This window comes from Coregonus clupeaformis, chromosome 8 (genome assembly GCF_020615455.1).
Source record: "Coregonus clupeaformis isolate EN_2021a chromosome 8, ASM2061545v1, whole genome shotgun sequence".
NCBI lineage: Eukaryota > Metazoa > Chordata > Actinopteri > Salmoniformes > Salmonidae > Coregonus > Coregonus clupeaformis.
In genome coordinates this window covers 40858270-40885023 of record NC_059199.1, presented here as the reverse complement: position 1 = coordinate 40885023, position 26754 = coordinate 40858270, and the positions used below count along the sequence as shown (strand labels likewise).

General features: G+C 41.0%; 3 protein-coding genes and 1 long non-coding RNA gene across 10 annotated transcripts in view; 3 read left to right on the top strand and 1 right to left on the bottom strand.

Moving 5' to 3' along the window:
* The window catches only part of LOC121572034 (homeobox protein Hox-A3a-like), a 38982-nt gene that overhangs the window by 1285 nt on the left and 10943 nt on the right, over positions 1–26754 (top strand). The window contains exons 2-3 of one of the 6 annotated variants that reach the window (XM_041883891.2): positions 9071–9175; positions 26184–26244. The gene's annotated coding sequence lies outside the window, so the exon portion shown is untranslated. Of the gene's footprint in view, positions 1–9070; positions 9176–14634; positions 14745–20413; positions 20503–24623; positions 24823–26183; positions 26245–26754 lie in introns of those variants that run through there. The other 5 variants (XM_041883896.2, XM_041883893.2, XM_041883892.2 and 2 more) reach the window with 5 other exon arrangements.
* LOC121572039 (homeobox protein Hox-A5-like) lies at positions 5960–8394 on the top strand. Its single transcript, XM_041883901.2, has 2 exons — positions 5960–6690; positions 7311–8394. The coding sequence occupies exons 1-2, from the start codon at positions 6102–6104 to the stop codon at positions 7565–7567; spliced, it is 846 nt and encodes a 281-aa protein (XP_041739835.1). The 5' UTR covers positions 5960–6101; the 3' UTR covers positions 7568–8394.
* LOC121572040 lies at positions 10437–14488 on the bottom strand. 2 transcript variants are annotated; one of them, XR_006001807.1, is made up of 4 exons: positions 14152–14488; positions 13762–13810; positions 12806–12879; positions 10437–10736 (listed from the first exon to the last, which is right to left on the bottom strand). It is a non-coding gene; the product is annotated as an uncharacterized LOC121572040 (long non-coding RNA). The 2 variants fall into 2 exon arrangements; XR_006001806.1 differs by having other exon boundaries at positions 13762–14488.
* Positions 15509–18255, top strand: LOC121572038 (homeobox protein Hox-A4-like). Its single transcript, XM_041883900.2, has 2 exons — positions 15509–16589; positions 17116–18255. The coding sequence occupies exons 1-2, from the start codon at positions 16187–16189 to the stop codon at positions 17439–17441; spliced, it is 729 nt and encodes a 242-aa protein (XP_041739834.1). The 5' UTR covers positions 15509–16186; the 3' UTR covers positions 17442–18255.

The window sequence follows — 26754 nt, the reverse complement described above, 5'->3', positions numbered from 1 at the left end:
GGCATATTATAGTTGATTGTGGTCTCTGGACTTGACCTATGTAATTCAATATTAGTGTAGGCCTATGCGTTTTCATTATGAGAATTTCAAAAATGTATTAGTGTGCATGCTATTTGTGTTTTTTTATTTGTTGCTATTTAAATGGGATGGTCTGTCAGCAGCTGAGTATTGGGACTGTAACCAATATACTATTCTCTGTCGCCCTCTTGTGGGAGAAGTGTGGTCCTGTTTTGGTCACAACGTTGTGCCCATTTAGCCATTTACAGCACAGTTCAACCACAACACAGTGGTGTACATTGCGTTTTCTAGCACGAATCACGATCAACGTGTATCTTGTGTAGCAGTTGTGTTAATCTATATACTGTATGCTGTATAGGACCCGTGTGCAACGCAAGGGACCAGTACGAAAAAGTCAGCCTCGTTTTATAGACTAGAAGTAACATAGTAAACGAAAATCTGGGACACTCGAATTAGTATGATATGTTTAGTTTGGTATGGTTACATAAGACAGAAGTTTACTTAAGGCAAGAAACGAAAGGAGGGTGGATAGCTAGGCTTACAACGCAAATGTCTAATCACAGACAACTTTGCAACTACTTGCTACTTTGCAACTAATTAGCATGTTAGCTAACCCTTCCTTTAACCTTAACCCCTAACCCTAACCCCTAGCCTAGCTAACATTAGCCACCTACTTAACTTTAGCGATAAGCACCTAGCCACCTAGCTAAGGTTAGCCACAACAAATTGGAATTTATAACATATCACACGTGTTGCAAATTCGGAACATATTGTACGAATTGCAATTCGTAACATATCATATACGATTTTTTATTCATAACATATCATACGAAATGGATGATAGACATCCACAAATTAATTAATACCATACCAGATGTAACATATCATACTAATTTGAGTGTCCCAGCTTTTTGTTTACTATGTTACGTCTACTCCTGAGTCCAGGTGGAAAAAGTAAGAAAATGTGTGCAGTCACTACTCTAATTCGCTCTGGATAAGAGTGTCTGCTAAATGACTAAAACATTTCAAATGTATACTATCTTATATTTGCTTATATAGTGTTCTTGTCTTCCTCTCCTGTTTGCTACCCCCATCTGTTTGCTACCCCCATCTGTTTGCTATCCCCATCTGTTTGTTATCCCCATCTGTTTGCTACCCCCATCTGTTTGTTATCCCCATCTGTTTGCTACCCCCATCTGTTTGTTATCCCCATCTGTTTGTTATCCCCATCTGTTTGTTATCCCCATCTGTTTGCTATCCCCATCTGTTTGCTACCCCCATCTGTTTGCTACCCCCATCTGTTTGCTACCCCCATCTGTTTGCTATCTCCATCTGTTTGCTATCCCCATCTGTTTGTTATCCCCATCTGTTTGTTATCCCCATCTGTTTGCTATCCCCATCTGTTTGCTATCCCCATCTGTTTGCTACCCCCATCTGTTTGTTATCCCCATCTGTTTGTTATCCCCATCTGTTTGCTATCCCCATCTGTTTGCTATCCCCATCTGTTTGCTACCCCCATCTGTTTGTTATCCCCATCTGTTTGCTATCCCCATCTGTTTGCTACCCCCATCTGTTTGCTATCTCCATCTGTTTGCTATCCACATCTGTTTGTTATCCCCATCTGTTTGTTATCCCCATCTGTTTGCTATCCCCATCTGTTTGCTATCCCCATCTGTTTGCTACCCCCATCTGTTTGCTACCCCCATCTGTTTGCTATCCCCATCTGTTTGCTACCCCCATCTGTTTGTTATCCCCATCTGTTTGCTACCCCCATCTGTTTGCTACCCCCATCTGTTTGCTATCCCCATCTGTTTGCTATCTCCATCTGTTTGCTATCTCCATCTGTTTGCTACCCCCATCTGTTTGCTATCTCCATCTGTTTGCTACCCCCATCTGTTTGCTACCCCCATCTGTTTGCTATCCCCATCTGTTTGCTACCCCCATCTGTTTGCTATCCCCATCTGTTTGCTACCCCCATCTGTTTGTTATCCCCATCTGTTTGCTACCCCCATCTGTTTGCTATCTCCATCTGTTTGCTACCCCCATCTGTTTGCTACCCCCATCTGTTTGCTATCTCCATCTGTTTGCTATCTCCATCTGTTTGCTACCCCCATCTGTTTGCTACCCCCATCTGTTTGCTATCCCCATCTGTTTGCTATCTCCATCTGTTTGCTATCTCCATCTGTTTGCTACCCCCATCTGTTTGCTATCTCCATCTGTTTGCTACCCCCATCTGTTTGCTACCCCCATCTGTTTGCTATCTCCATCTGTTTGCTATCTCCATCTGTTTGCTACCCCCATCTGTTTGCTACCCCCATCTGTTTGCTATCCCCATCTGTTTGCTATCTCCATCTGTTTGCTATCTCCATCTGTTTGCTATCTCCATCTGTTTGCTACCCCCATCTGTTTGCTACCCCCATCTGTTTGCTACCCCCATCTGTTTGCTACCCCCATCTGTTTGCTATCCCCATGAGGTAACATCAGCACCACATCACAGAAAGAATACTCTCATCAATGACCCCTTCATCTCGATATTGTGCATACCTATAATAATTATAAACTTTATAGCAACACAAATAAGAGTAATATGATATCATGCTGTTCAGTAATGGCATTGGCACTATCATATAGGGCCTGATAGCTGGAATTGATTGTTGTGAATTACTGTATATGCTTGAAGTTTTTGTATTGGACATTTAGAAAATTCGAGTTAACCCTGTCTATTTTGCCCGGCTAAATACATCACAGATAGACACCATTCATATGACAATAGATTATTACCTCCAAATTATGTCACAGAATAGAATTTGAGAAACCAAAACGTCACAATTGATATGGCAAGCTTATTACCTCAAAATACTGACACAAATAAGACCCTGAGAGACCAAAACGTCACAATAGGCATCAATACCAAGGAATGAGTACAGCACAATAGCATATTGTTGTATTGCATTTTAATAATGCGTGTGTAGTTGCTGTGTCCGTGTCAGTTTGCTTAGTTTCCTTCGATGAGTTTGAGTCTATTACAAGTGAATCCGTTATGGTTTACCTACCTATTGAATGTGTGTTTGTAGTGTTCCATTGTACCTTAGCGTCTCCAATTGAATACCCTCCTAGATATTTACAGTGGTAATGCAACCAGTCGAGGAAAATGGCCTTTCTGCGGCTCCCCTGCAGTATACAAAACCTAGGGTTTCTGAAATGCATGCAGCTTGAATCGTTTAGGCTATTACGCGCGTAATACAGCCTACGTAGCTAATTACATTTATGAGCAAATACAACTGAAGCATCGTGAAATGTTACTCACTCATTGATCAAGGTTGGGATCTGAATTTCAAATTGTTCAAATTGCAGAATACTGACGCTTCTACCAGATGCAGACATTTGAGTAGAACGTAATTCTTACTCTCCCACTTCCTGGTTTGCCCCTTGTCCCCTGGGTGGGATAATTTCTTGGGAACTTTGTTTCTATTGGCATTGATAAATCAGATGTTAGCTCTTAGACTCTCTCTCCATTACAACCTCTTTAAAACCTCCATCACAAACACTCCTGGCCATTATAAAGCACATAACCTATTCTCGCTCCTTCCAACATCCGGAGCAAGTTTGTATGCGCTCTCTCAAACTATCCCAGAAAGTCAAGACCCGGGCTCGGATACAAGGCTTCTTCATACACCGCTGTACACATCTGGTCCTGAGTGCAGATTGTTCCTCGGCTCCTGCGGTGCCTGAAGGGGCCATATTACCGCTGTGAGTCTGCATCCTTCGGACAGACACGCAGACGTATCCATCACGCTGTTAGTGCCAGCGTGTGCCATATGGGCTATCGTCTTTTGGGGACTATAGGACCAAGAGGTCCAATGGACTATGGATAACCAGAGCCTACTCGTGTAAATCTGTTTGCAACTGGCCGTCGCAAGCGTGCCTGAGTGTCCAGTAATCCATATGGAGTGCACTATTTTCTGCTTAGTAGACGGAACGAACAGTATCTTTTGTAAGGCTACATGTTTTAAAAATGCTTTCGCTCTGCCTGCACCTGCACCAGCTATAGTAGTCACGTTAATGTCATAACAACCCACTGGGCACAGACTTCAGCTCAATGTCTAGTTTTGATTTACATTTGGCTGAGTTGTTAAATAACGTGAATTCAACATGAAATCAACAAAACATTTCACCATGTCATTGGATTTAGGTTAAAAGGTGGGTGAAAAATAGGAAATGCCCTTATGTTGAAGACTTTTTGCACGTTGATTCAACGTCATCACATTGATTTTTGGGGTGGAAACAACGTTGATTCAACCAGTGTTTGCCCAATGGAAATAGGCTATTATTATAGTCATCACTGCTTCTATTTTAGATAAAGTTGACCTCTAAGTTACACCAACAAAACAGCAACTCAACACCGATTAACATGATTTAAAATCAAATAGTGCTAAAATACTGTAGACATATGTTTGTTATTGTCATTGCTTGTTTTGAGCCTACGGTATTATTACTTCTGCTGTTATACCGATAGGGCTTTCTTCATATCATAATTCGAACCTCATTTTAGATTGTCATTAAGCGGTGCCTTATCTTTCTATTTTGAAAACTTTACAATACTTATCTGGGCAGAAATAGAGTCCTATAGCCTACTACTTTCACATCCTCATTCCGATGACATTATTTATGGAAGGAAATGGGTATGGGAGAGATGCCAAGTGAGGCCAAGGGAAATAATTCCATTGTATCTTAGGCATGCATATGTCCATGTAAAATACACTACAATTCCTAAACCAAAAGATCCTGTTCATTCCCCCTATCGCCAGACATTCTTTAAAATACATATATTCTAAATTCCCTTCTCTTTCATTGAGTTTCTTTCTTCATCGAATGCGAGCAACTTCGGGTGTTTAAATTCCTTTCGAACGAACCTGTATTCTGCTCCTCGTTTTCCTGTTCTTTAATTGACTTTAGTTATCCATATTGGCAAAAAAAACTCATGACAATAAAAATGAATATTATTGTTTCGCTGCAATATCTGCTAGAACTTAGGCTGTTCATTACGCACCGCAGCAACATTTTACGCACCTACATTGAACCAATTTACTTAATTCAGGCATCATTTGTTGATCAAAACGTGCGTTATTCACATTCAGTATTTATGGAATTTCAATTGAGGGGTAAATAGTTGTCTAATAATAATATTGTACGGTAGCTTACTTCCTGTCATCTTTTAAAAAACGAAACAGTAATTCATTTGAAATGCCTCATTTTAAGAATGACGGTTGAACTGCAGGTTGACCATGCTGTTCACACCAGTAGGCTGAACTAAGCTTCCTTAAGATGGATATTAATGCAAATATTGATTATTCAAGAGTTGATTACTATAATTCAAGCATATTGTAACATGGTTTAACGAAACATTCAACTAAATGTAAGGTGCTAGATAATTGTTTTTTATATTTCTTTATTATAGGCTACTTATGTTGTGTTGTAGGCCTACTTGTATGTGTTTTATTCCCAAGGATAAGGATACCGTTGAATACCGATTTCTCTTTGTACTCTGTATCAGTGGAGAGGTTGCATATTCACTATTCAGTGCGTTTCTTGTTGTATTGTTTGCGAATCTTTTGCCGCAATGGTCGTTAACCTCTCAACGACCCCGTTCAGAGGCCACGCCTCAAACACCGTCGCAGGCAGTGCCAGATTGTGGCCAGAGGATGGCGCGCAACGACAATCCAAGAGATGCAACCCGGGCCCCGCGAGCGCCCTGCCCAGGCGCACTCCCAGGCGCGCGCCCCTAACGTCCCACCCAGATTTCCTACTTGTGCACGAGTTTACCTCTGGAGGTCATCAAGCAGGATTTACGACTGGTCAACAAAAGCACGTGATTCTCAGCCGTAACCCATATTTGGGTGCCTACGTAAGAGAGAATCAAGTACACGTTCTACTCATTTCCATAATTCATCATGAATTGTGCAAGGGTGCTATAGAACGCGCAAAATCATCAAGAGCCACAAATCAAGCACACACGTTACTTATTTCTCCAAAAATAAAAACAACAAATACCTGATAAACAACAGTATTGGAATAGTCAATAAATGAGCTCCTATTTTGTAAACTCATTCTGCGGTCGCTATCCCAATGGCGCGGACTTCCAGTTACATAATTATGGAGACCACAGCTCAGCAAACGAGCAATACAGGGACCCAACGACCATGCATTCCAGCAGGCACGGTTATGGCTACAACGGGATGGACCTCACTGTCGGTCGCGGTAATGGGCACTTTGTGGCCAACGAGCGGGCACAGGGCTACTCCCCGAACCAGTCGGCGGCGGCAACAACGTCTTCTGCCAGGTACACCCAGCCCGCGAGCGCCACCCGGACGGCGTCCCTCTCGCCTGCACCTGACCCACTCCCGTGCTCCTCCTCTGTCACAAGCTTGTCTCCGGTCAGCGAGTCTCAACCTCAACACCGAGCCATAAAGAACTCCATAACTAGCCCCTGCGCGACCCCGAGCTCGAGTTCGAACGGAGGCACGCTGTTGAACCAGGAATGTGTGTCCAAAGCCTCCCCCCTCCTCGAGGAAGAGAAGCCCGCTGGAAGAGAGCAGACAACTTCCCAAAATTTCACCGAAGGTGCCCAGCCTCAGATATATCCCTGGATGAGGAAACTGCACATAAATCATGGTAAAATAACTTTATAGCTTTATATGTTGATTAGGTAGTCGTTTATGTTTGTGTTTTTTAGTTGTCGTGAAGATAGCGCATTTAAGCTGTGCTTGTTGCCATTTTCGAAGTTAAAAAGTATTTCACCAAATCATTCTATAAGAGAGAAATAATCTGTATTCGATAGTAGTAATGGTTAAGTGGTGTAATGGCGAGATTTACGCCACCTGTTCACCTGCATATTTGTTCCATTGGAAAAGTAATTAAACGTGGCATGAAAACACAGGACATTTTCATGTTACCAAAATGCAGGAGGTGGAACATTTAAATATAGGACTTTCTTTTGCCATAATGTTGTATTATTCTAAATGTTTATGGTCTTTTTATAAGACAAACTTTTGGGAATTAATTGGCACTTCCACTGCGTTTTATGGTGTGTGTGAAAGGTGTGTGAACGGTGTGTGAAAGGTGAACAGTGTGTGAAGGTGTGTTTATGTGGATTGGGCTGCATCGAAGTGTGATCAAGAATAAAGTAAATGTTCTAGCATATAATAGTCATTGCATAAAGCGTTAGTGAACATTCTTGTGTAGGTTGCTATTTTGATTATATGGCTCATGGTTGCATCCTGTGTTATCACCAGACAGTCTGACCGGACCAGAGGGGAAGAGGGCGAGAACAGCATACACGCGCTACCAGACCCTGGAGCTCGAGAAAGAGTTCCACTTCAACCGGTATCTGACCCGCAGACGGAGGATCGAGATAGCGCACGCACTCTGCCTATCAGAACGCCAGATCAAAATATGGTTCCAGAACAGAAGGATGAAGTGGAAAAAGGACAACAAACTGAAAAGCATGAGCATGGCAGCGGCAGGGGGTGTAGGGTACCACCGTCCCTGATATTTGGTTCCCCGATGAGCTCTAATAAAATAATAAAAAGCTTGGGAGAACTTCCCTTCATTTTTAAATCGTGAGAGACTTTCTGAGGGCTGTCTTGATGACAGTGAACGTCCAGGTGTACATGCTCCGGCCTTTTCAAAAAGACTTTCCTCTATATTTATTTTGATTTTGACCGTGATAATGCTTGTGTGAGTAAAAAAGTAACTTGTATTCTGTACATTGTTTGTCTTAGAGGACAAACCAATGGGAAATACATGTTTGTTAACTTATTTCTCGTTCAAAATAGAATAAGCTCGAAGTTACCGCAAAAAAGTCCATTAACTATCCAATAAAAGTTGTGTAGCCTATTGCACTTGTAAAACAGTATAGAAACTCGAATAATTAATGAGTTTATAAAAAATGGTGTTGCTTTTGTGTATAGCCTTTATGTTATATGTAAGTATGTATTTATTTGTTCAATGTATTGTACCAAATTTAGATAACTTGTTCCTTATTGTAGACAGAATGATAAGCCTAATGTGATTGTTGTACATTGTGAACACGTGACGGAACCGCAGTTCTGACCCATTGTGAGTAGCTGTGCCTTTGTATCCTTCTTTTGCACAAGCTGCTGTAAAGTTGTTCACCTGGCGCAGCTTCTTTTAGAATGTGTTTTTCTGTCTTCGTGTACGTTCCCCTCTATTTTGGATGTGGAGGGTTCCATAGTTGATCCCATTGCCTCTAAGTGGATAGCTTCGTGCTATAAGCTTTTTGTAAATGTTTTTAAAGAATGACTGGAAATTGAAAATAATATTATAGTGATGATGCTGATTATAATAAACTTTCTACTGGAATGACAGAGACTGTACATTATCTGTTATTTCGATTCTTTATATTATTTCTTAATGTGCCTCACGGTAAAAAGCAAGTTTGTATGTTTTTGTAAGGTTTTTGTTGTTGAACGTAAACTTTTTAGGTCTGCTGTAACTCGTTTTTTTCTAGGTCAAGACTATAGGCCTAAGTAGAATGCAGGCCTGAAATATTAGTTTATTTTTCTCAGCTAAACCCTTTCACTCCATTGATTGCAATCAAAACATTAAAAGTTACACTTTTCTAGCTAGTTTCAAGGTCGAGAAAATCAACAGGTAGAAAAATCGATATCCGCACACTTTACTCACCTTTGCGCGTGGGTCTAAAGCGGGTCCTTGCCAGTGACCAGCTCGAGGGGCTCTGCGTCCCATGTGCTCGAGCTTACTACTCTCAGAGAATCAGTTCACTTTTCGAGACGTAAACTTTATTAGGCCTGTTCCGGCTCCCTGACATTTGGGTGCCAAATGAATGGGGGTTTTGTCTAAGAATTAGATCGTAAAAATCATCCGGAGCGCGGCCAGATAGGCTCACTGGCCATAAACTGTCACGTGGTGGCCATTAAAGTAAGTTTTATGGTTTTGGGGAGTTGACAGTATATTGCACATAACATATAATCGCACTGACGCGAGGCTTCCTCTGACTCTCTCCTTGCAGGCTGTAAGTGTTCCTTTACCGCTACAGCCGCTCCTCGCTCAGCAGAACGCCTCGCGATGGACCCTGCACGCCGGACGCACATGAGGAGACAGGCCCGGTCTCGAAGTAAGTTTCTGCCTCTGTTGCCCTTGAGTAGCCTGTAGCCTTCCATTCCCTCGGCTCTGAACAGCCACCCTGTTCGAAACGGCATTATGATTGTATTCGGACGCGCTATCTGTCCATATTAGCCCATTAAGCTAATTTGTCAGTGGTGCTGAGCTGAATCCTGGTTTCTCTCGGCAGATGTTGGCCAGGGTTGAGTCAGGCTCATGGATATTTAATTGCTTCCTTCCTAGTGTAACTTGTTTCCCTCCATCTGTGGTGTAACTCATAATCCATTTTTGCATGTGGGATAATTATGCTTCTGTTCATTCGTGTTTTTTCACTTCCTGTATTACACACGGGGCATCTTTGGACGCTTCATAGCCATTCATGTGCTGGACAAGCCAAACATCTCTTTGAGCTGTTTTATGGTGTTTCCAATGTCATTGCTAAACTGGAATATGTTTGTGTACAGTACTCAACTATCATACACCACTTTTGGGGTAAATGTAGCTTTTTAAAAATCTGTGTGAGTGTAAAGTTATGCACAATTTCAACACTTTGTTTGGAGCTGTAGTTGTGGCTTTGGTCAGGTTTCCTCATGTGTTCCACACTTGTTCAAATGGTTTAAGACAGCCAAACAAAACAGAGGACAAAACGCAGCAGGGCCACATTTGGAAAGGAATTCCGTTTTCTGTCAGCCATGTCATTTTGTGCTTTGGGGTTGTAAAGTTCAGTTGACCTCTTGGAGAGTGTCACTCTTGCTTCGTCCGGGCCGACATGGACACTCAGATACCAGTATCTCCAAGAAAGCAAAGATTTATAAAAGTAGTCTATGTGAAAACGCGTCACAAGGGTTGGTCTGACGTTGTATTTTGACGCATTTGCCCTATCACAATAATTTTCTTTAGATTGCGTATGTTTTCGTTTGCTGGAAAAATGTCTCTGCATCATAATTTCTTATTACGTAGGCTATAGCCTAATTACTTTTTCGTTTTGGTTATAATGTAGATTTTGTTTAGGCCTACTTGTGGCAACAGTCTTGGTTTTATTTTATTTTGCAATAGGGTGTGTTTACTGATAAGTGGCTAGTATGGGCTTTGCCTATTTGTTGTGTATGACAGTGCTTTGGTGTGTTCAAAATTCTAAGTATCTGCACAGATTGCAATTTGGCCGAAATTGGTGCTTACAGGCTACTCATAACTTTTCCCCATCAGTGGTGTGAATTCAATTTTAATATATTTCACATCAGAAAAATGGAAAGACTCCATCATGTAAACAAATAGCCAATGCAACGAAATTCAACTTTATTTCCATTACAGTTGTATGGTGTAGAAAACGAAAGTGAAACCGTTATTCTATGCCAATATCATTGTGACGTCTGGGGAGAAAATTGCACCATTGTTACACAATAAAAAAATCAAAATCGGGGTCCTAGGCAGACAATGCCAGGCAGAAAAAAAGAACCTTCCCTCGTGCGCGGTTCACCGCGAGGTCAGTCATAGCAGCAAGTACATCTGCATCCTCGAGGAGCCACCAGCAGAGCTCGCTTTAGGCCAAGTTCAGTGTCACCCGCAGCCAGCTCCTGAGACAGGGAGAAACACACACACAAATACAATAGTATGATAGGACGCACACATATACTTGACCGGTTTGCTTGCCTTAATATACAGTGCAGTGAAGTAATATAATTTGCATATTGCATTAGTTTATTTGGAGAGCCTGTGGGGCATTTGAGCAAAACCACTAGGCCTATGTATTGAGCGGTTTGCTTGTATTAGTGTTGTACAAAAGTGTTTTTAGTTGTATAAAAAGCGGTGCACTGTAACCAACACCCACAGTGAGACAATACAGAGATACAACTACAGTTATTCTATTATATCACTAATTATGATATAAATAATAATAATATGCCATTTAGCAGGCGCTTTTATCCAAAGCGACTTACAGTAATGTGTGCATACATTTTTACGTATGGGTGGTCCCGGGGATCGAACCCACTACCCTGGCGTTACAAGCGCCATGCTCTACCAATTGAGCTACAGAAGATTCATTAGAATAATTACAGTAATCATAACAGAAATTGATATATTGCAAATCAATGTTTCTTCACAAGCAGCCAGAAACCTCGCCTGGGCAGCACAGCCTCACAGGGGTGGGACTGATGATCTCGATATAGCGGGGGAAGAGGAGGAAAAATTGGGGTCAAAAGTTTACCCGCTGAACACGTCTCCCGTCATCTGTTCAGCAGGGGCCCGATGCCAGCATTATAATAGCGATCTTGACTCTCCACACAAAAGATAGAATAGCTTTGAATTACGTATGTTTGACGGTGCACTCCAGGTGAACCCTGAAAGCGGGGCGACCCCGAGTTTGGGACCGAGGGGAGTGGACCCCCGCCCGTCCCCAGACCCAAGATTGAGTGGCCGGCATTTTATTAGGGCGGTTGATTGGTGAATTTCCTTTGAATAAATTGCATTGGATATGAGGGGAAAATTAGCATTTTGAGGATTGATACTCTTACCCCGGTCACAAGATGATGGGTAGGCTATGCCCACAGCCCCCCAAATGGAGCCCCCGGTCCCCTTTAAAACATTTAGTCTTTCTCTCCCTCTGCTGAGAAAAAAGTCCTGTTTTTAGCCTTACAAAAAGAGACCCATAAGGTGATTTTGGTTACAAAGAAGGAATATGTTTATTTTATATTGAAAACAGTCAATTGTTATTAGTAAGAACAAAATAACATTGTAACTTTATTGGGTTTTGAAAACCGATTAGGATATAGGTTATATAGCTTCTAATGGCGGATGGACCTGCATAACAGGATCGAATCTAGGCGTTATCCTTTCCCGTAAAGCTGTGAGAATGTGAGAATGTGATCACAAATAATGCACCTCTATTGTAATAGATACAATTCGGTTTAAACACACAGCTAAATGTAACATAGGCTATTTCTCTAAAAACCTCACATGAAACTGTGCACTCGAAATTATGAGATCCACCTTAGCCGTGTTAGCAACAATGTATTCCCCAACTTGTCATTCATATTTCGTTTTGATAAACAAACAAGTGGCCTATTATACAATAGCCTAACTATTGGCAATTCAGTGTCTTCATTTATTTCGAAAGAGTCAAGAGTCAAAGGACTAATATGGCAATTGTCTTTATCATAAATAAATAGCCATTAGCCACTCAATGCTCGTAGCTCCCACAAGTTATCTTTATCTTATAGGAGATAACTCATTGGGTTATGGCACAGTTCTAACAACTGTTTTTTGAAGAAAATAAAGTATATGTTCCATCGTATATGTTTAGAAGAAACGGGTTGGGCAAAATAGTATGCTATGATAACACATACCTATTATGACCATGTTGTTCGACACTTGTGTGTATCTACAATCTACATAAAACATTCACTTGATGCAGTTACATTTACTTTGATTTATGTCTTATTTTTAAGAAGACAATTTAAACAAAATGTTCAACATAATCATACTATTTCACCCATCCATCTTCCTCTAAACTTGTGTTAAATGTGCGAGGAGCTCTGTGGGTGGCATTCATGTTTAGGCCAAAATATCGATCAATAGCTTCCTTCTTACACACCACTCCCAATATCTTCTTTATTTCAAAATGTTTTATGATCAAAATACTTACCCTTACCTTTACCACCTCGTGATGCTGAGGGAACCGTTTCCTCTGCAGCCTGGTCCTCCTAACAGACAAGGGATCTAGCAACCATGTGTGATCAGTCACTATCGTCAGAGCACTCTTCTTATTATCTCAATTTACAGTACAGTGTCAGTATGATATATGTTCGTTATATATGGGAAGACCGAAGGAGTGGCAATCCACTTCTTTCTCACACAGTACCTTTCTAAATTAATAAATAGTAGGCCTCATTATTTCTTATTCATAACTAGACGTTTTGCTCTTTTGCTAATTAACACGGATGTCTTGGACGATTTTGATTTAGAATAATTGTTACAGAAACATTTCAATAGCGAAAACCACGTTGTAACCTAAGGTTGGCCCACATTTCTTAATCGCCTAAATTTTTTACATTGTAAACATCCATTTGTGAACATCAGGTAAAACACTGAATGTGGTTGTTTAATAGCATATTTCAGTCGTTTAAATTGTTTATCAGATCATAACGTTTGCCACTCACATATATATTTCGCCTGTTCCAAAACTCATAAATAAAACTATATCTCGAAATAACTATTTTCTCAACTGAAGGGAATGAATGGAATTGAACGTCGTAAATCAGGATTTTTACAGTTCATTACTTTTTCTCATGCAAAAATACTTGTTTAAAACGCATTCCAAATTGAACGTTTCCAAAACTGTGTATAACACACACACACACACACACACACACACACACACACACACACACACACACACACACACACACACACACACACAAGCTGTAGTATAGCAACAAGTAAATTGTAAATGGCTGTAAAGCATTACGGACCATTTAAACTGTCGCTCATTCAAGGGTACTATGGCTAGCGAGTGGATAATAGCCAACCCTGCCCATATTTATAGAACACTTATATAACACACTAGAGTGCACATTTAGATATCAAGTCAAGTATTCTTACCGTGGACTTTATGCTGATAGACAGACTCTCAGGTGGTCTTGGCTACGTTCTGGATGCAAGATCAGAAAAACGATTCCCCTTGTCATTCACGATGACTTACAGGTGCAAAATACACTCAATTGTAATACACCTAACAACTTTGGCTATTTAGATGCGTAAAAAGCCATATAGACCTATATCTGACTAAAATGAAAATCCCATAGCGATGGCTTACACATACAAAGCTCAGAGCTGGACATTGTTGAATAGGAAAAACAAGAGCCTAGGTGAGAAACAATAACAGAAGCCTAACAGTATGAGACAAATTCAACACATATACATATTTATACTATTCTAAAGAAAACCTTGACCAGGAGACACTGAAACTTCAGTTTAGTTGGCTAGCATTACCTACAGGAGTGCCACAGTCGACGCAAGGCTTTTTCAGATGGACCTACGCTTTATCGTGGGCTTCGTACTGTTTTTTTTTAATTCTTTTTTTTGGGCGCTGTTGGGTGCTGACCGGTGCTAAGTGCTCCGTTATCTACCCACAGTCAAGTAGACCCTGGAAAACCGAAGTCCAAGTACGGGTTGAACTTCAGGTCACTGCGTCTAACAAATATGAAAATGTCGCCTCTTTGGAGACGGGCACGCCTTGTTGTTTAACAAAGACTGTCAATGGGCAAGATTAATCAGAAACAAAATAGAAACGGTGTCACTTTGGGGTCAGAGAGAAGTTATCGCTGTTTAGGGGGGCGAATAGAAAGGGGGAGAGAAAAAAATAAAAAATAAAGCCTTCAATATTTCCGAAGTTTGGCATCCCCTTGCCAAGGCACACCGGGCCTTCTTCACGTAGACGGTCGCAGACACCTTCCGTAGTGTTGCTCATGCGGTTGAGGTGGCGTCCTCAAGATTTTCACCTCGGATTTGGAAATGTGAGCTGGAGGGCAAACAGGTCGTGGAGATGGCAATTGTCGAGACACTGATGGCACAGAAGAGATACGGTCAGGGATGCTTCTATTATAAACTGTATATTATTGCACTTTTGTCATAGTGAAATTAATCGAGAAGTGTTGTTGGTTAATTTTAGCCTACATGGTCATGATATTTTCAGGTGATGTCTTAAATATAGGTATTTTAGTTGTAGCAGTTTTTCTGTTGTTGTAGTTGTTTAACGTATTAATAATAGGCCTACACTAAATGTATTATTATTATTATTATTATTATTATTATTATTATTATTATTATTATTATTATTATTATCATTATTATTATGCCCTTAGTTTTGTTGCTGTTGTAAGCATTATCTGGTGTCCAGCTCAATAGTTTAAAACACTGCACAAATTATGGGTGTTTTATGTTGGATCTTGGAGGAAAGTGAACAGCTTAATGTACAGTAAATGTACTATATTATACCACAGGTTAGTTACAGTCAATCACAGCCATTTGCTTCTCAAAATGACTCGTATAGGCCTGTCTTTTTGGTTACTAAAAAGTGCTTTAGTAGTAGAAAGTGAGTGCATGTTGATCCCTTACTTTTGTTTTGAGTTGCTACAAACTTCAACACAAATGTTACGTTCTCATCAACTAACACTGTTCTTGTATAGCTGAAGTCGCTCTAGATAAGAACATCTTCTAAATGACTAAAATGAAATGAAAATAAGAACCTTTGGCCATGTCAAAATCACTTGCCTTTTTTGGGCCTGCTATTCAGCTGCCATCTTGTATCATCATATGACGAGCCAAATGTAAATTATTTGATGTTATCCTTCTCAAACGTTTCTTAAATTAAAATGCTTAGTTTTCATAGGTTGAAATGACTGAATATAAACCTCCGAGGTGTGTATCGGCGCACATGACATGTTTTCAACCTTGCTTTGTTTTATTGTCTTTCAAATCAAGTGAGATACAGATTTACAGATTTGCATTTTACTCACGGAATTACCAACTCAGAATTGACTAGAAAGGAAAGCATTTTGGAAAGGAGTGGACTGGAAATTAGCTCCAATGTCATCTTTGACAGAAAAGAGAGCAGTTACAGTTTGCTTATTTCCAAAGAGCCCATTCTTTTCCTGTGCAACAGCAAGAGATTCCCATCATCATCATCATCATCATCATCATATCCTCAAGGCCGTGGTTTAATAACTATTAATTCTAGTTTAGTTTAGGTTATGTGATAAACAAGTGACTTGATTGTTTCTTTCTTGATCTATTTTGATTTAATAAGGAAAACACAACGTAGACTAGTCCGAGCAATTTTCGTTGTGCCAATGCCAGGCTTTCCATTGGTTCCTGTTTACATGATGCCCACAGGAGACGTGGTGATTGGTGGTGGTTTACACGTGATCAGACAACTTTGTACATTTGACAGAGAGTAGGAGGGTTTGGTGGAGATCAGAAAAACGACAGCACGATAAAAATTAGTATTGTTGCACTTCACAAATTAATGATCATGAGTTCGTATTTGATAAACTCGAACTATATCGAACCTTCCTTTCCTCCATGCGACGAATATCAACAGAACGGATACATCCCCGCCTCTACTGAGTACTACGAACGGCCAAAAGATTCGGGCTTTCCCCATCATGAGGAGGCGTCGTATCCGAGGTCAAACTACACAGAACCGAGCTACGACTACGGTAATGTCCCCAGCAATGGACTCGACGATTTTAACGACAGGCATCACGCACAACCTCAGCCCATTGCCCAGAACCATGGCCCAGTCCCAGACGGCGGTGCGGTGGAGGACGTCAGCAAAGACTGCAGCCTCGCCACTGAGTCTTATCCCGGTGCACAGAAGGGAAAGGAACCACCGGTGGTCTATCCCTGGATGAAGAAGGTCCATGTTGGTGAGTTATCGCCACGTTTAAATACCGGAACCACTGAGCAAGCCACCACTGGAACGTATGCACGCCCATTGAGGCAGCACTAGTAGCACCCCTTACAATGGCAATTTACGACCATCGAGCAGCGGGGTCGGTAATTAAGAACCCCTCGTAAATTTTATTGCCTGCCGGGGCCATGAGGTCTTTGTTGCTTTTTAAACCAAACTACCTCCATGGCTGGACCCCAGCCAAAATGTAATATCCAGCCCCGCTGATTTTGTTAATCATTTTCTAAGGCTTGATTTGTCCCTGGATGCGAGCGCTTGTACACATGGGGTCTCCAAATTAAGGTAATTCTACGCAACAGAAATTGAGGCGAAACCCCCACAATACATCGTAGGCTTTATTCCCCCATTAAACTACCAACAAACCTTTATGGAGAAGAACATTTGTAATGTGCCTAGTGGAGATGGTCAGTTTTTGGACTGTAGTGCTTAATGTGGCAGTAACACCTGCTTGCTTGTATGTGTGTGTGCTTGCTTTTCTCTAGTCAATGCTAGTTACAGTGGAGGAGTGCCCAAGAGGTCCCGCACTGCCTATACCCGCCAGCAGGCTCTCGAGCTGGAGAAAGAATTCCACTTCAACCGCTACCTGACCCGACGCAGGCGCGTGGAGATCGCGCACACGATGTGCCTTTCCGAACGTCAGGTGAAGATATGGTTCCAGAACAGAAGGATGAAGTGGAAGAAAGATCACAAGCTTCCGAACACCAAGATCCGCTCTGCAAGTTCATCCTCCGGAGCCCAGCAGCAGCAGCAAATCAAAACTGCCACGCACCAGCAGCTCGTTCCCACGCCGTGCTCCGCGACCCTATAGTGATGGAACCCTCGCGCCAAACCAACAGACTGAGAATGACAAACAGAACACAGAAACGGAATTTTGTGGACCGATTCTCGAGTACGGCCCCCATGGTATTGCCCCCTTCCCTTGGCTGTTGGGCCTGTCACCTCCTTTCAATACCCTTTACCCTCTCAACCTCAACCTCCTCTCTCCGTTTGTTCGCTCTCTCCTAATTTTTTAGCTCGAAATCCGCCACTTGCTGCTCAAGATGGCAACTGAAATGTATTTGTTTATTAAGACAGAAGGAGAAATTACACTCGAATGTATCACAGGATTTTAATGATATGCATCATTGCATAGAATAATAATACAAGAGAATGAGAAGAGAGATAAAGTGAGGCCTCATTTTTATTTTTGTTTAATTCTCATGGAAATATATACTTGAAAAGAAGATAATGTTTTAGGAAAGCTCGGGTTGCCCGTCTGAGACATCTCAGCAGGTTTAGAATGAGACAGGGTCAGAGTTAGGGTTTAGCTCGTGATGTGTGAGTGAGTTGGTTTACTGTTGAATGTGTTAAGTCGTGTAATGTCCAGGTGACTTTCACCCCTAATGAATATAGACAATTCATAGCAAAGGCACAATATTGAATCCATTTTGTCGGCAAAAAAAAGGCAACCTCGTTTGTTTGTTCTTGTAGCAGTGTAGACTAGTTTGTCCATATTTTGTGGTGTGATCTAAACTGTGAATATTTGTATATGTTGTCTGATTAATGGACGTTGTAATAATGTATTGTAATTTAGGCCCGTGCAAGAAACTTTTCCCGTGAAATAAATATGTACTTAAATTATATGGCTGATGTTGGTTTGGATATGATATTGTAGGATATTTCTTAGTAATATGCATTGAGATAGATTAAAGTAATGAATGCTATGGTAACAATGCCATAGCCTATATGTCAAAGGCGGCACAAAGGGCCTGGATATATGATTTAACAAGGCTTGCAACCCCAATGCGCATCATGCTTGTTTTTCTCAAATGTATGACATAACAATACTTTCCATTAAGTTTTTAATGGCGTAACACTATTCCCAAACAGGGATTAAACGTTTGAATTAGCTATCCAGTGCTTCGAATGTGCGTGTGTAATAGATGTTATGCACATAAGCAATACAATTCACCTAATTATGGATATCTATGCACAAAGAAAACAATTCTTTATACATTCAAAAATATCATCTTAAAAAGTTTGTTTCTTACCTTATTTTAACAGAATGAGTTTCAACTTGTTCGGTATGTTGTTATCAGGCTTGGTCCAAAAGAGCAACTGGACAGAGAGCTGGGCGTTGAATGTTGCTTTGTTTGTCCACTTTCGATTTTTTTTCTGGACCAAACAACTCAAACAAGTGATATTCTTATAGGCAACCCCAAAAACGTCAGTAAATACATACAAAAGGCCACTAGGTGTATTCAAGGTATTCAGTAAATATAGGTTCGCAGCCAAAGATGCAAAATCATCCAGAAACATCGTTGTGCGTAAAGTGGGCATAAAACGCCAATAACATTTTATTTTTCACCCAGATGCATCTTTCTCAGTGGACTTTCCAGAGTGCTATAAAACTGCTTTTAAAGGCTAAGAAGTTTAATTTAAGAGCCATTAATATTTGTTACATTATTACATACACAGTTAACACTTAATAAACGGAATACTGTGTGCATATTTGTTGATCATCTGTAAATTGGCAGTATATGACAGCCTGACAACAGTATGAGAGTGTTGCGAATAGGATACTACCATGGTAATACATTTCCCCCAACCTTTATGTAGCCCCATAGAGGCCTATTCTAGCAAAGTATTTGTCCACCCACACATCTGGCTGCTACTGTTTTAATTTTATAAGGATAGAATGCATCTTCCCCTCAAACCTTAATGCACCAGCGTGCGAGTGTTGGTCACTACCTGCTACAGTCAAACAATCCGAGGGTTTAACTAGAGGACACGGCCCCATCTCTGGCCAATCATCGACTCGGAGCACTCCGTGTGACCCCTGACCTTACGACACACACAATATCCAGACCTCCGTGGCTTTTTCTTTTGTTTTTTCTTTGCCCACGAGACAATGCGGAAACAAAATGGCGTGTAGGTGTGCAACCGTGCTGTTAATTCACTCAAAGTCGTCTCCGCTGCTGTTTGTCACACAAACACCTCTGTCAGATCATGTGTGCAAAAGGAAGGATTGAGATAGACCACACTTAGAGCTATTAGAAAGAAAAAACTATTCCATTTACTGTAGCCATAATAACAAGGACCTAGTTGACCCTTCCAAAGGATCTACATTATTCTAGTAAATTAAAGGTAGTCTGTTATAATTATGGGACCTCTAACATTGATTTGCGAGTGGATATGTGAACGAAATCAATAACCAGTTATTCAAGGCCATGATATTGTTCTCTATCAGAAGTATGTTTAATCTAGTGATTCGACTTTACAAGTATCCACGATCCATCCTTGATACACAGAAGCCATGACTATGTGGCATTATATAATGTAGGCTTGAGTGGAATGTTATAGCATGTGCAATGAGTGTTTTCTTATCAAATGACATTGGCCACAGCCGGAATGGAATGCGTAATAAGGCTACATCTTTGTAAACTCCCTCTGAGCTTTAAGTGGATACAAGTGCAATTAAATGTAATGTGTTAAGGAAACATATCAATTTACAAAAAATTATCTTGCCTACTTTAGTCTAGGCCTTTTCTGTGCCAGCACATGGCGCAGAGGTGGAGTTGAGAAATTGGCATTTTGGATGATTGGCACATGTTTTACACAGTCTCTTATGATTTCGAGATGGTTCAATTAGAAATTTGAGCTAATTTAATACCCGAATAGAGGTCACTCCCAATGTACTAAAATGTTAATATGCTTGCTCACGTGGCTTATTCAATAATGAATACCCTCGGGTCAGAAATAGATATGAAAATCGGCAGTATTCTCATTTGAAGTGATCCACCGCGGAGCACGAATCAAATATTTCCCTCTGCAAAATTCTCGCTCCTGACCGTCTTTTCCCTGGTGGATAGAGCCCGTCATGTCTCATTGTGAGTAGACTTGGACATTTTCTTTCCTGAATAACTTGTGTTTTCCATAGCTTTTTTCCAAGGTTGAGAGCAATATAACTGTCCAGGTCATTGATATTTGGTTGTGATTTATTTATAATTGTATATATTCAGCTGCTGCTTTGTTATAAGGCTTTCTTGCTCACCAATACCAACACCAACCTCATGTTAACCCGCAGCTCTGTGGGTTAGACTAATCTGCTGGGCGACTGGTTCCTTGTGGCCAAAATGCGTAACCGTAACCATCATGTAGTCATTGGCAAACTTTAAAACTATCAATTTCTAAATGGTTAAGCATATGAAGATGTAGGTGTTCAATGAAAATAGACTATCAGAGGCAGTTATTATGGTAGGATATGGCATTCAGCTCGTGTTCAAGGCGCGCGCCCAGGCGGTAGAGTTGGACTAGTGGTTATACACTAGGCGCTTCAGCATGTGGAAAAGTACAAACTTCTGTATAGTATCTGTGCTTTTCCATAATATTATATTTATGAGCAAATTTACCCTAAAAATACTCAAAAACACCCGAGGAGGCGGATATGGAATTGCAACGTGGCATAAACGTTGAGCGAACTCATATAATACTGGCAAATAAATTGATGAAAGATGTAGCGATACCCCGTTGTTAGAAAACTGCTGAGATTGACAAAGAGATGCAGTGAGACTACTTGTGCGCTCATTACCTGTGGCTTACAATCAAGAGTGTAGAGCCCAGAAATGCCACTTCGCTAATTGAGCATAAATAAGGTAATTGTAAAGAAACAATGCAATTAACTCGACCCAAGTGTATATTGGCAATGGACATACGTGATCACAAGATACCTTACCTTACAGTGACCCAATGACCCAGAGTGAGGAAGAGATCTAAGTCTTTATTCACACCAGCATGCTCTGTCACATAGACTTGTAAGTGTATTTTCTTGATACAAAAAAACATATTTGTTCCTAATGGGATAAATAATGCTGGGTTGTATTGAATTGAAATTATTGTTAGATTTTGGTAAAACAGTAGTCATTGACTGTATTCAGTTTTCATTAGGTAAAGATAACTGTTTTCTAAGTATTTTGTAAAAAATGTACTTTTTTTAATTAATAATTTATGTGCATTTTAACCTATGTCTGGTCATGTAGCTAAGCCACATGCAAAGTTTTAGAAGGCAAATATCAGTAGGCCAGTTGTCCACATTGCTGAAAGGGCGCCTCAAACAGAGAAGGCACAAAGAACAATCAAGGACCTAGTTAAACATTAACAGATCACCATCCTCCCCACGAAACACTGACTTTAGGCTATAGGCTGTTATGGAAGATTAATGTAGCATGCAATATAGGAAGTTATAAGAATGATAGGCATATAAGTAAGTTCAAAATGGCTTTGAGCGGTTATGTATTAGTTTGAGTTAATTAGCTTCCCAGAACTAATTCAATTAAATGTGCCATTCATAATGTGTATTATTATTATTATTATTATTATTATTATTATTATTATTATTATTATTTTACAGTATTATTATTGCTCAAATTAAGACGTTTTGTATTTTGTTCTTACCTTAAAAATTATATAATTACCTCTTCACTACACTAAATATATATATATAACCATAAACTGTCAAAAGTTACAATGGAAATGCATAAAAAGATATGACTACCAGAATTCAACATTAATACCACTACAGTTTTATTTCTACAGCACATACTGAAACAAACCACCACAACAGAAGTCAGTCCGTTATGGAGTGTATAGCGAGATGCACCGAGGCTTCTCTGTTGTAGCATGCACTTCAAGCCAGTTTAGGGCGTTGAATTTCGCATTAGCCTGTTGGCTGATGTAAACCTCTTCGGCTGAGTGTATCGGTAACCCATGGCTCGCTGTTAAGAGCTTCAAATGTCAACATTGTGGAGAGATATGTACCGCAGTCTGGCGAACATCCAATGACGGAGCGGTGTGGAGAGGACTGTCTACGGCTCAAGTCCTCTTGGCGGCCGGCAAACGTTGGGAGTTTGATTTATGTTACCAGCTAACTTTAAAAAATATGTATAAACCAAGAAATATGCTAATCAACTGCTGAAAGCAACAAGAGCCCATTCAAAAATAGGATCCCAAACTTTCCCGGATGAAAAGGAAGCTATAGCTCTTATTGGTTATGTAGTCTCCATCCTCTCCTTGTTTTTGACGCAAAATAACTTCACACTCGACTCTCCGCGCCTCGGTTTGGGTCAGGGAAAAGTTCAGGTGCGGTGGCGAAAGGCGGCGTGGGAGAAAGGGTCTGTTTTCCGTCCACAGTCAGCTCGAGCCCCAGACGCTCTCCAGCGTTGCAATGCAAGTGCTCTACGCAAATCTGACCGAACTAGAATGCACGGGCTCTCGGCAAATCTGACCAAACTAGAAGAACAGAGAAAGATATTAATCACATTTCTGTATCACTAAAATGTATCCCAAAGTACAGGCCAAACTCTAAAAATGAGTTCACCTCTTCACAAAAACGAGAAAAAATAATTCATGTGAATCAAATCTGATTCACCCTTAATTCTAACCCAACATAAATTATAAATTCATAGCCTCCTCACTCCCAATCATCCACAATGTGGTCTGACAGGGAAACTGATAAGAGATTGTTTCCTCCTGTTCGGGTTTTAAAAGTTTATAAGTTGTAGTTTGAGAAGACAAAGGGTGCTGTGGTGTGGGAGTGGGATGCGGTCCATGTCCGCTTGGCGTGATTAATATTTATGGTGGAACATTTCCACGCCCGCTGCTCAGTGTTGACGGAAATCAAGCGCCAAACGTTGCCGAGAGAAGGGCTGCGCTTCTGGTCAAGGTTTAGGCAATACCCCGGAAGTCTAAACGATATCATGTAGTGGGCCACAATACGTTCATAACTGAAGTTGTGGTCCTATTACGCATTGCAATAGAATATGCATTTATTTCTAAGATGACTATTGTCGTTGGCCCTATTCTCATAAGAGTAGGCTAGTTGCCATATTACCACCTGATCCTTCCCCCTCCCCATATTGGGATTCGAGTATGCCCTCTGCGCAAACCTATAATTTCCAGCATTACTCAACTGGCCGTAGGGAACGCATAAGAGCTGCAGGATGAATGGAGGGTCCCTGCACTGACCAGGGGGGTAAAGATTCAGTTCAATGAGCGCCCTCATGCACCATCACCTCTCAGCTCAGATCAGCACTGACTGACTGACTCACACCTCCCGGCTACCGGGGCGCACACCTTTACTCAGCGTTCGGACAGGTAACTGTAAGACATTTGATTTCCATTTGTCCGCCAGCATGTAGGCTATTGTCTGAATGGGTGAGTGAGTGGTTGTAGGCTATAGCTCGGGGATGTGGGGTGATGATGAGGGCCTCTGCACACTCTGCACACAATAGCACACAATAGCCCCAGCCTTATCTCTCAATAAAATAGTAAGGGGTGACTCGGGTGTTGAGTGATCCGTCCGCCACCCGTAAAGCCCTCTCTGTAGGGGGAATTGTCACATCGCAACGGCAAACACTTCCCTTGCTCTGCCAGTGGCTCTAGGCTAGCTGGCCTAGCATCACAGTATATTGCATCGGGATTAGCGCTCTCTGTTTACGTTAATGGGCACTAAAGATATGAGCCTCCAAAACCGACACAACACACAAGCTTTGGAATCGGGCGAGTTGTGTGAATGTAGAGTGGCACTGCAAGAGAACTGTCCCTTTGCCAGATACATTGCAGTGTCATCCACCCCTCTTTATCCTCCCTACAAAGTGATCCGTTTCTCCTCAGGGGCAATGACTGCCTCCATTAATGATTCACGGGCTCAAATAAAAGGGATTTAAGTTGACGTTTTGTCACGTGAGCAGGGCGAATAATACGGCGCGGTGTTCTGGCTCGGGGGAAAAAACCGGATCCCCGGGTTTGGCCATACGATGCTGATTACGCGCGTCACCCCGCTTTCCGTGAGTGGAGTAGCGGGTTTGTAGACATTTGCCGAGGAGAGGAAGCAAGAGGGAGAGAGACAGGGAGAGACACACACACACACAGAGAGAGAGAGAGAGAGAGAGAGAGAGAGAGAGAGAGAGAGAGAGAGAGAGAGAGAGAGAGAGAGAGAGAGAGAGAGAGAGAGAGAGAGAGAGAGAGAGAGAGAGAGAGAGAGAGAGAGATGTTCTTGGTTTTTGTGGATGGTATTATACTGCTGTCACGGACGGATATGTTTTTCCTCGCGGACAGAGTCAGAGCTCGTGCTTGGGGAGGATGGATTTTATTCTGAGGTATTTCCGCCGATTGTTCATTACTGTCGCGAGTTATTGCCGCGAGAAGCAGAGGTCAGTAAGAAAAAAAGAGTCCATGGTTTTGCCTGGCTGGAAAACTAAGACTGGAACATCTTTAAAGAGTATCGATATTCACGTTTTTGGCTACTAAATGAATTACATTAAACATAACTTCAATTATATTTCCTTCACTATACTGTGGGAACATTTGAGCTTAGCTTCAAAGTCCATATAACAATTCCCCATCCCATGGTGTAGCCTAACTTCATTGGTGTTTTAAATATCACAACAACAACAAAATATATATATAATTACAATTTTTTTCCCCAGTTTCATTTTTATCAGAATCCTCAGAATCCTTTACTAGGGTACAGAGACTCGCAATTTGTTCAGCTAGAGAACCGAATGAAGGTTAGGCAGCTATAGCCAGATACATCAGATTTGCAGTTGGCCTACATAGCCGTTTGCTAATAATCCCAGCCATTTAAACGTCTGTTGGTAAGAAGAAAGAAAAAGGTGAAAGCAGTCATGACGTCCTGCTCCAAGGTGTAATTCCTTTCCCTATAAAATACATCATTTTGTGGTGTTATACATGGGTTTTCTCGGGAAATGATAAATCAAATTGAGGTACATAAAAAGTAAAGAAAAGCTGTGGGGTTGTGCCGCTCCGCCAGGGAAACGAGGATATAATGGAAGACGGAGTGCCATCCAGGACCGCGCGGCCGCGCTAAGGTCATGGCGCTCGAGTGTGATTTATGGGCGCGGGGACATGGGGCAGCCGTTGCACGAGAGCTAATGACTATTCGATCCAATTCCAATGGTGGAGAAAAATACACCCAAAATAGAGAAGCTGTACAAAAGTGCAAGCTACTTTTTTGTTTTCTGGATAGTTTTGCAATTTGTATAAAATAACTTGAACGTTGAACGAAAAATCTGATTGTTGGTTTTGAGATGTGTTATTTTGTATTACTAGCCAAACGTGGTTATTTATGATAATGTGGATGATACTTCTTATTTAAAGAACATTAACTAACTTTATTGCAAAACGAACAAATAGGATTACAATATGATACAATATGTAGGCTTTTTGGACAGCGCCTACATTTGCAGGACATATCACAATTCAACTACTATCGAAATTTGGTGAATTTGCGTGACTGATTTTGTCAGTTAATGTTGGAGGAATTTATTGCTCAAAATTAATTCGTCTTATCCAAATATCCATAAATTGATGTATTGTTACTTAATTTAATTAATGACTATCTTATAAAATATGGTAGGAAGCTACTATAGCATACATATTGTTCTTATTGATATGAACTTCGCATTTAAATGTTAGGTGGAATACTGGACCTGTAGGTTTATTAGGGAAAACAGGTTGGCTCTAGTAACGTTCATTAAACATTTTCTTTCAGAATTCTGCCTAAATAAATCCCATCCATCCTACGGTCTTCACGAGATCCTGCCCTGCCATCGGTAAGTCCGTATTATGTCCTTATCGATTTCTGTTAGAAATGCTTGATGGCCATATCCTTATTCAATTATAATAAGCAGCACATAGACGCCTACTCCAGCACTCTCACACACAGACTTTTATCACACACACACACAGCCATAGCCTGTAGCTTACACTTCCTACTGCTTGTAGTGGTGATATGAAACGCCTGAGAGCAATAATTCGTTCTCTTCCACATGTCTTTTGTAGTGTAATCTGTCACTATAAAAACGTTGGGGGGAATCGCACCTCTCGGAGCCGTGCCTTGCTCCTTTAAAAAATCTCTGAAAACCATCAGCCTAGGCGTAGGCTATAGACTACACTTAACTTGCTGTAAACCTAGCAACATTGTACTGCCAAAAAGCCCAACAATGTTTGGTGGGTTGCGTTCGTCCTTTTTGTATTAATATCAATCTGCCTTCTGTTCCCACTATCTACATGACATCTAGCCCGGTAGTTAGGGCCCAAATTAAGGAAAATCACGAATCAGC

Bases quoted from the DNA above. Each gene is read 5' to 3' on its own strand.
- LOC121572038 (XM_041883900.2), top strand. From the start codon at position 16,187: ATGATCATGAGTTCGTATTTGATAAACTCGAACTATATCGAACCTTCC. The intron at 16,590-17,115 runs GTGAGTTATCGC...GCTTTTCTCTAG, and splicing joins GATGAAGAAGGTCCATGTTG to TCAATGCTAGTTACAGTGGA.
- LOC121572039 (XM_041883901.2), top strand. From the start codon at position 6,102: ATGAGCTCCTATTTTGTAAACTCATTCTGCGGTCGCTATCCCAATGGC. The intron at 6,691-7,310 runs GTAAAATAACTT...TGTTATCACCAG, and splicing joins GAAACTGCACATAAATCATG to ACAGTCTGACCGGACCAGAG.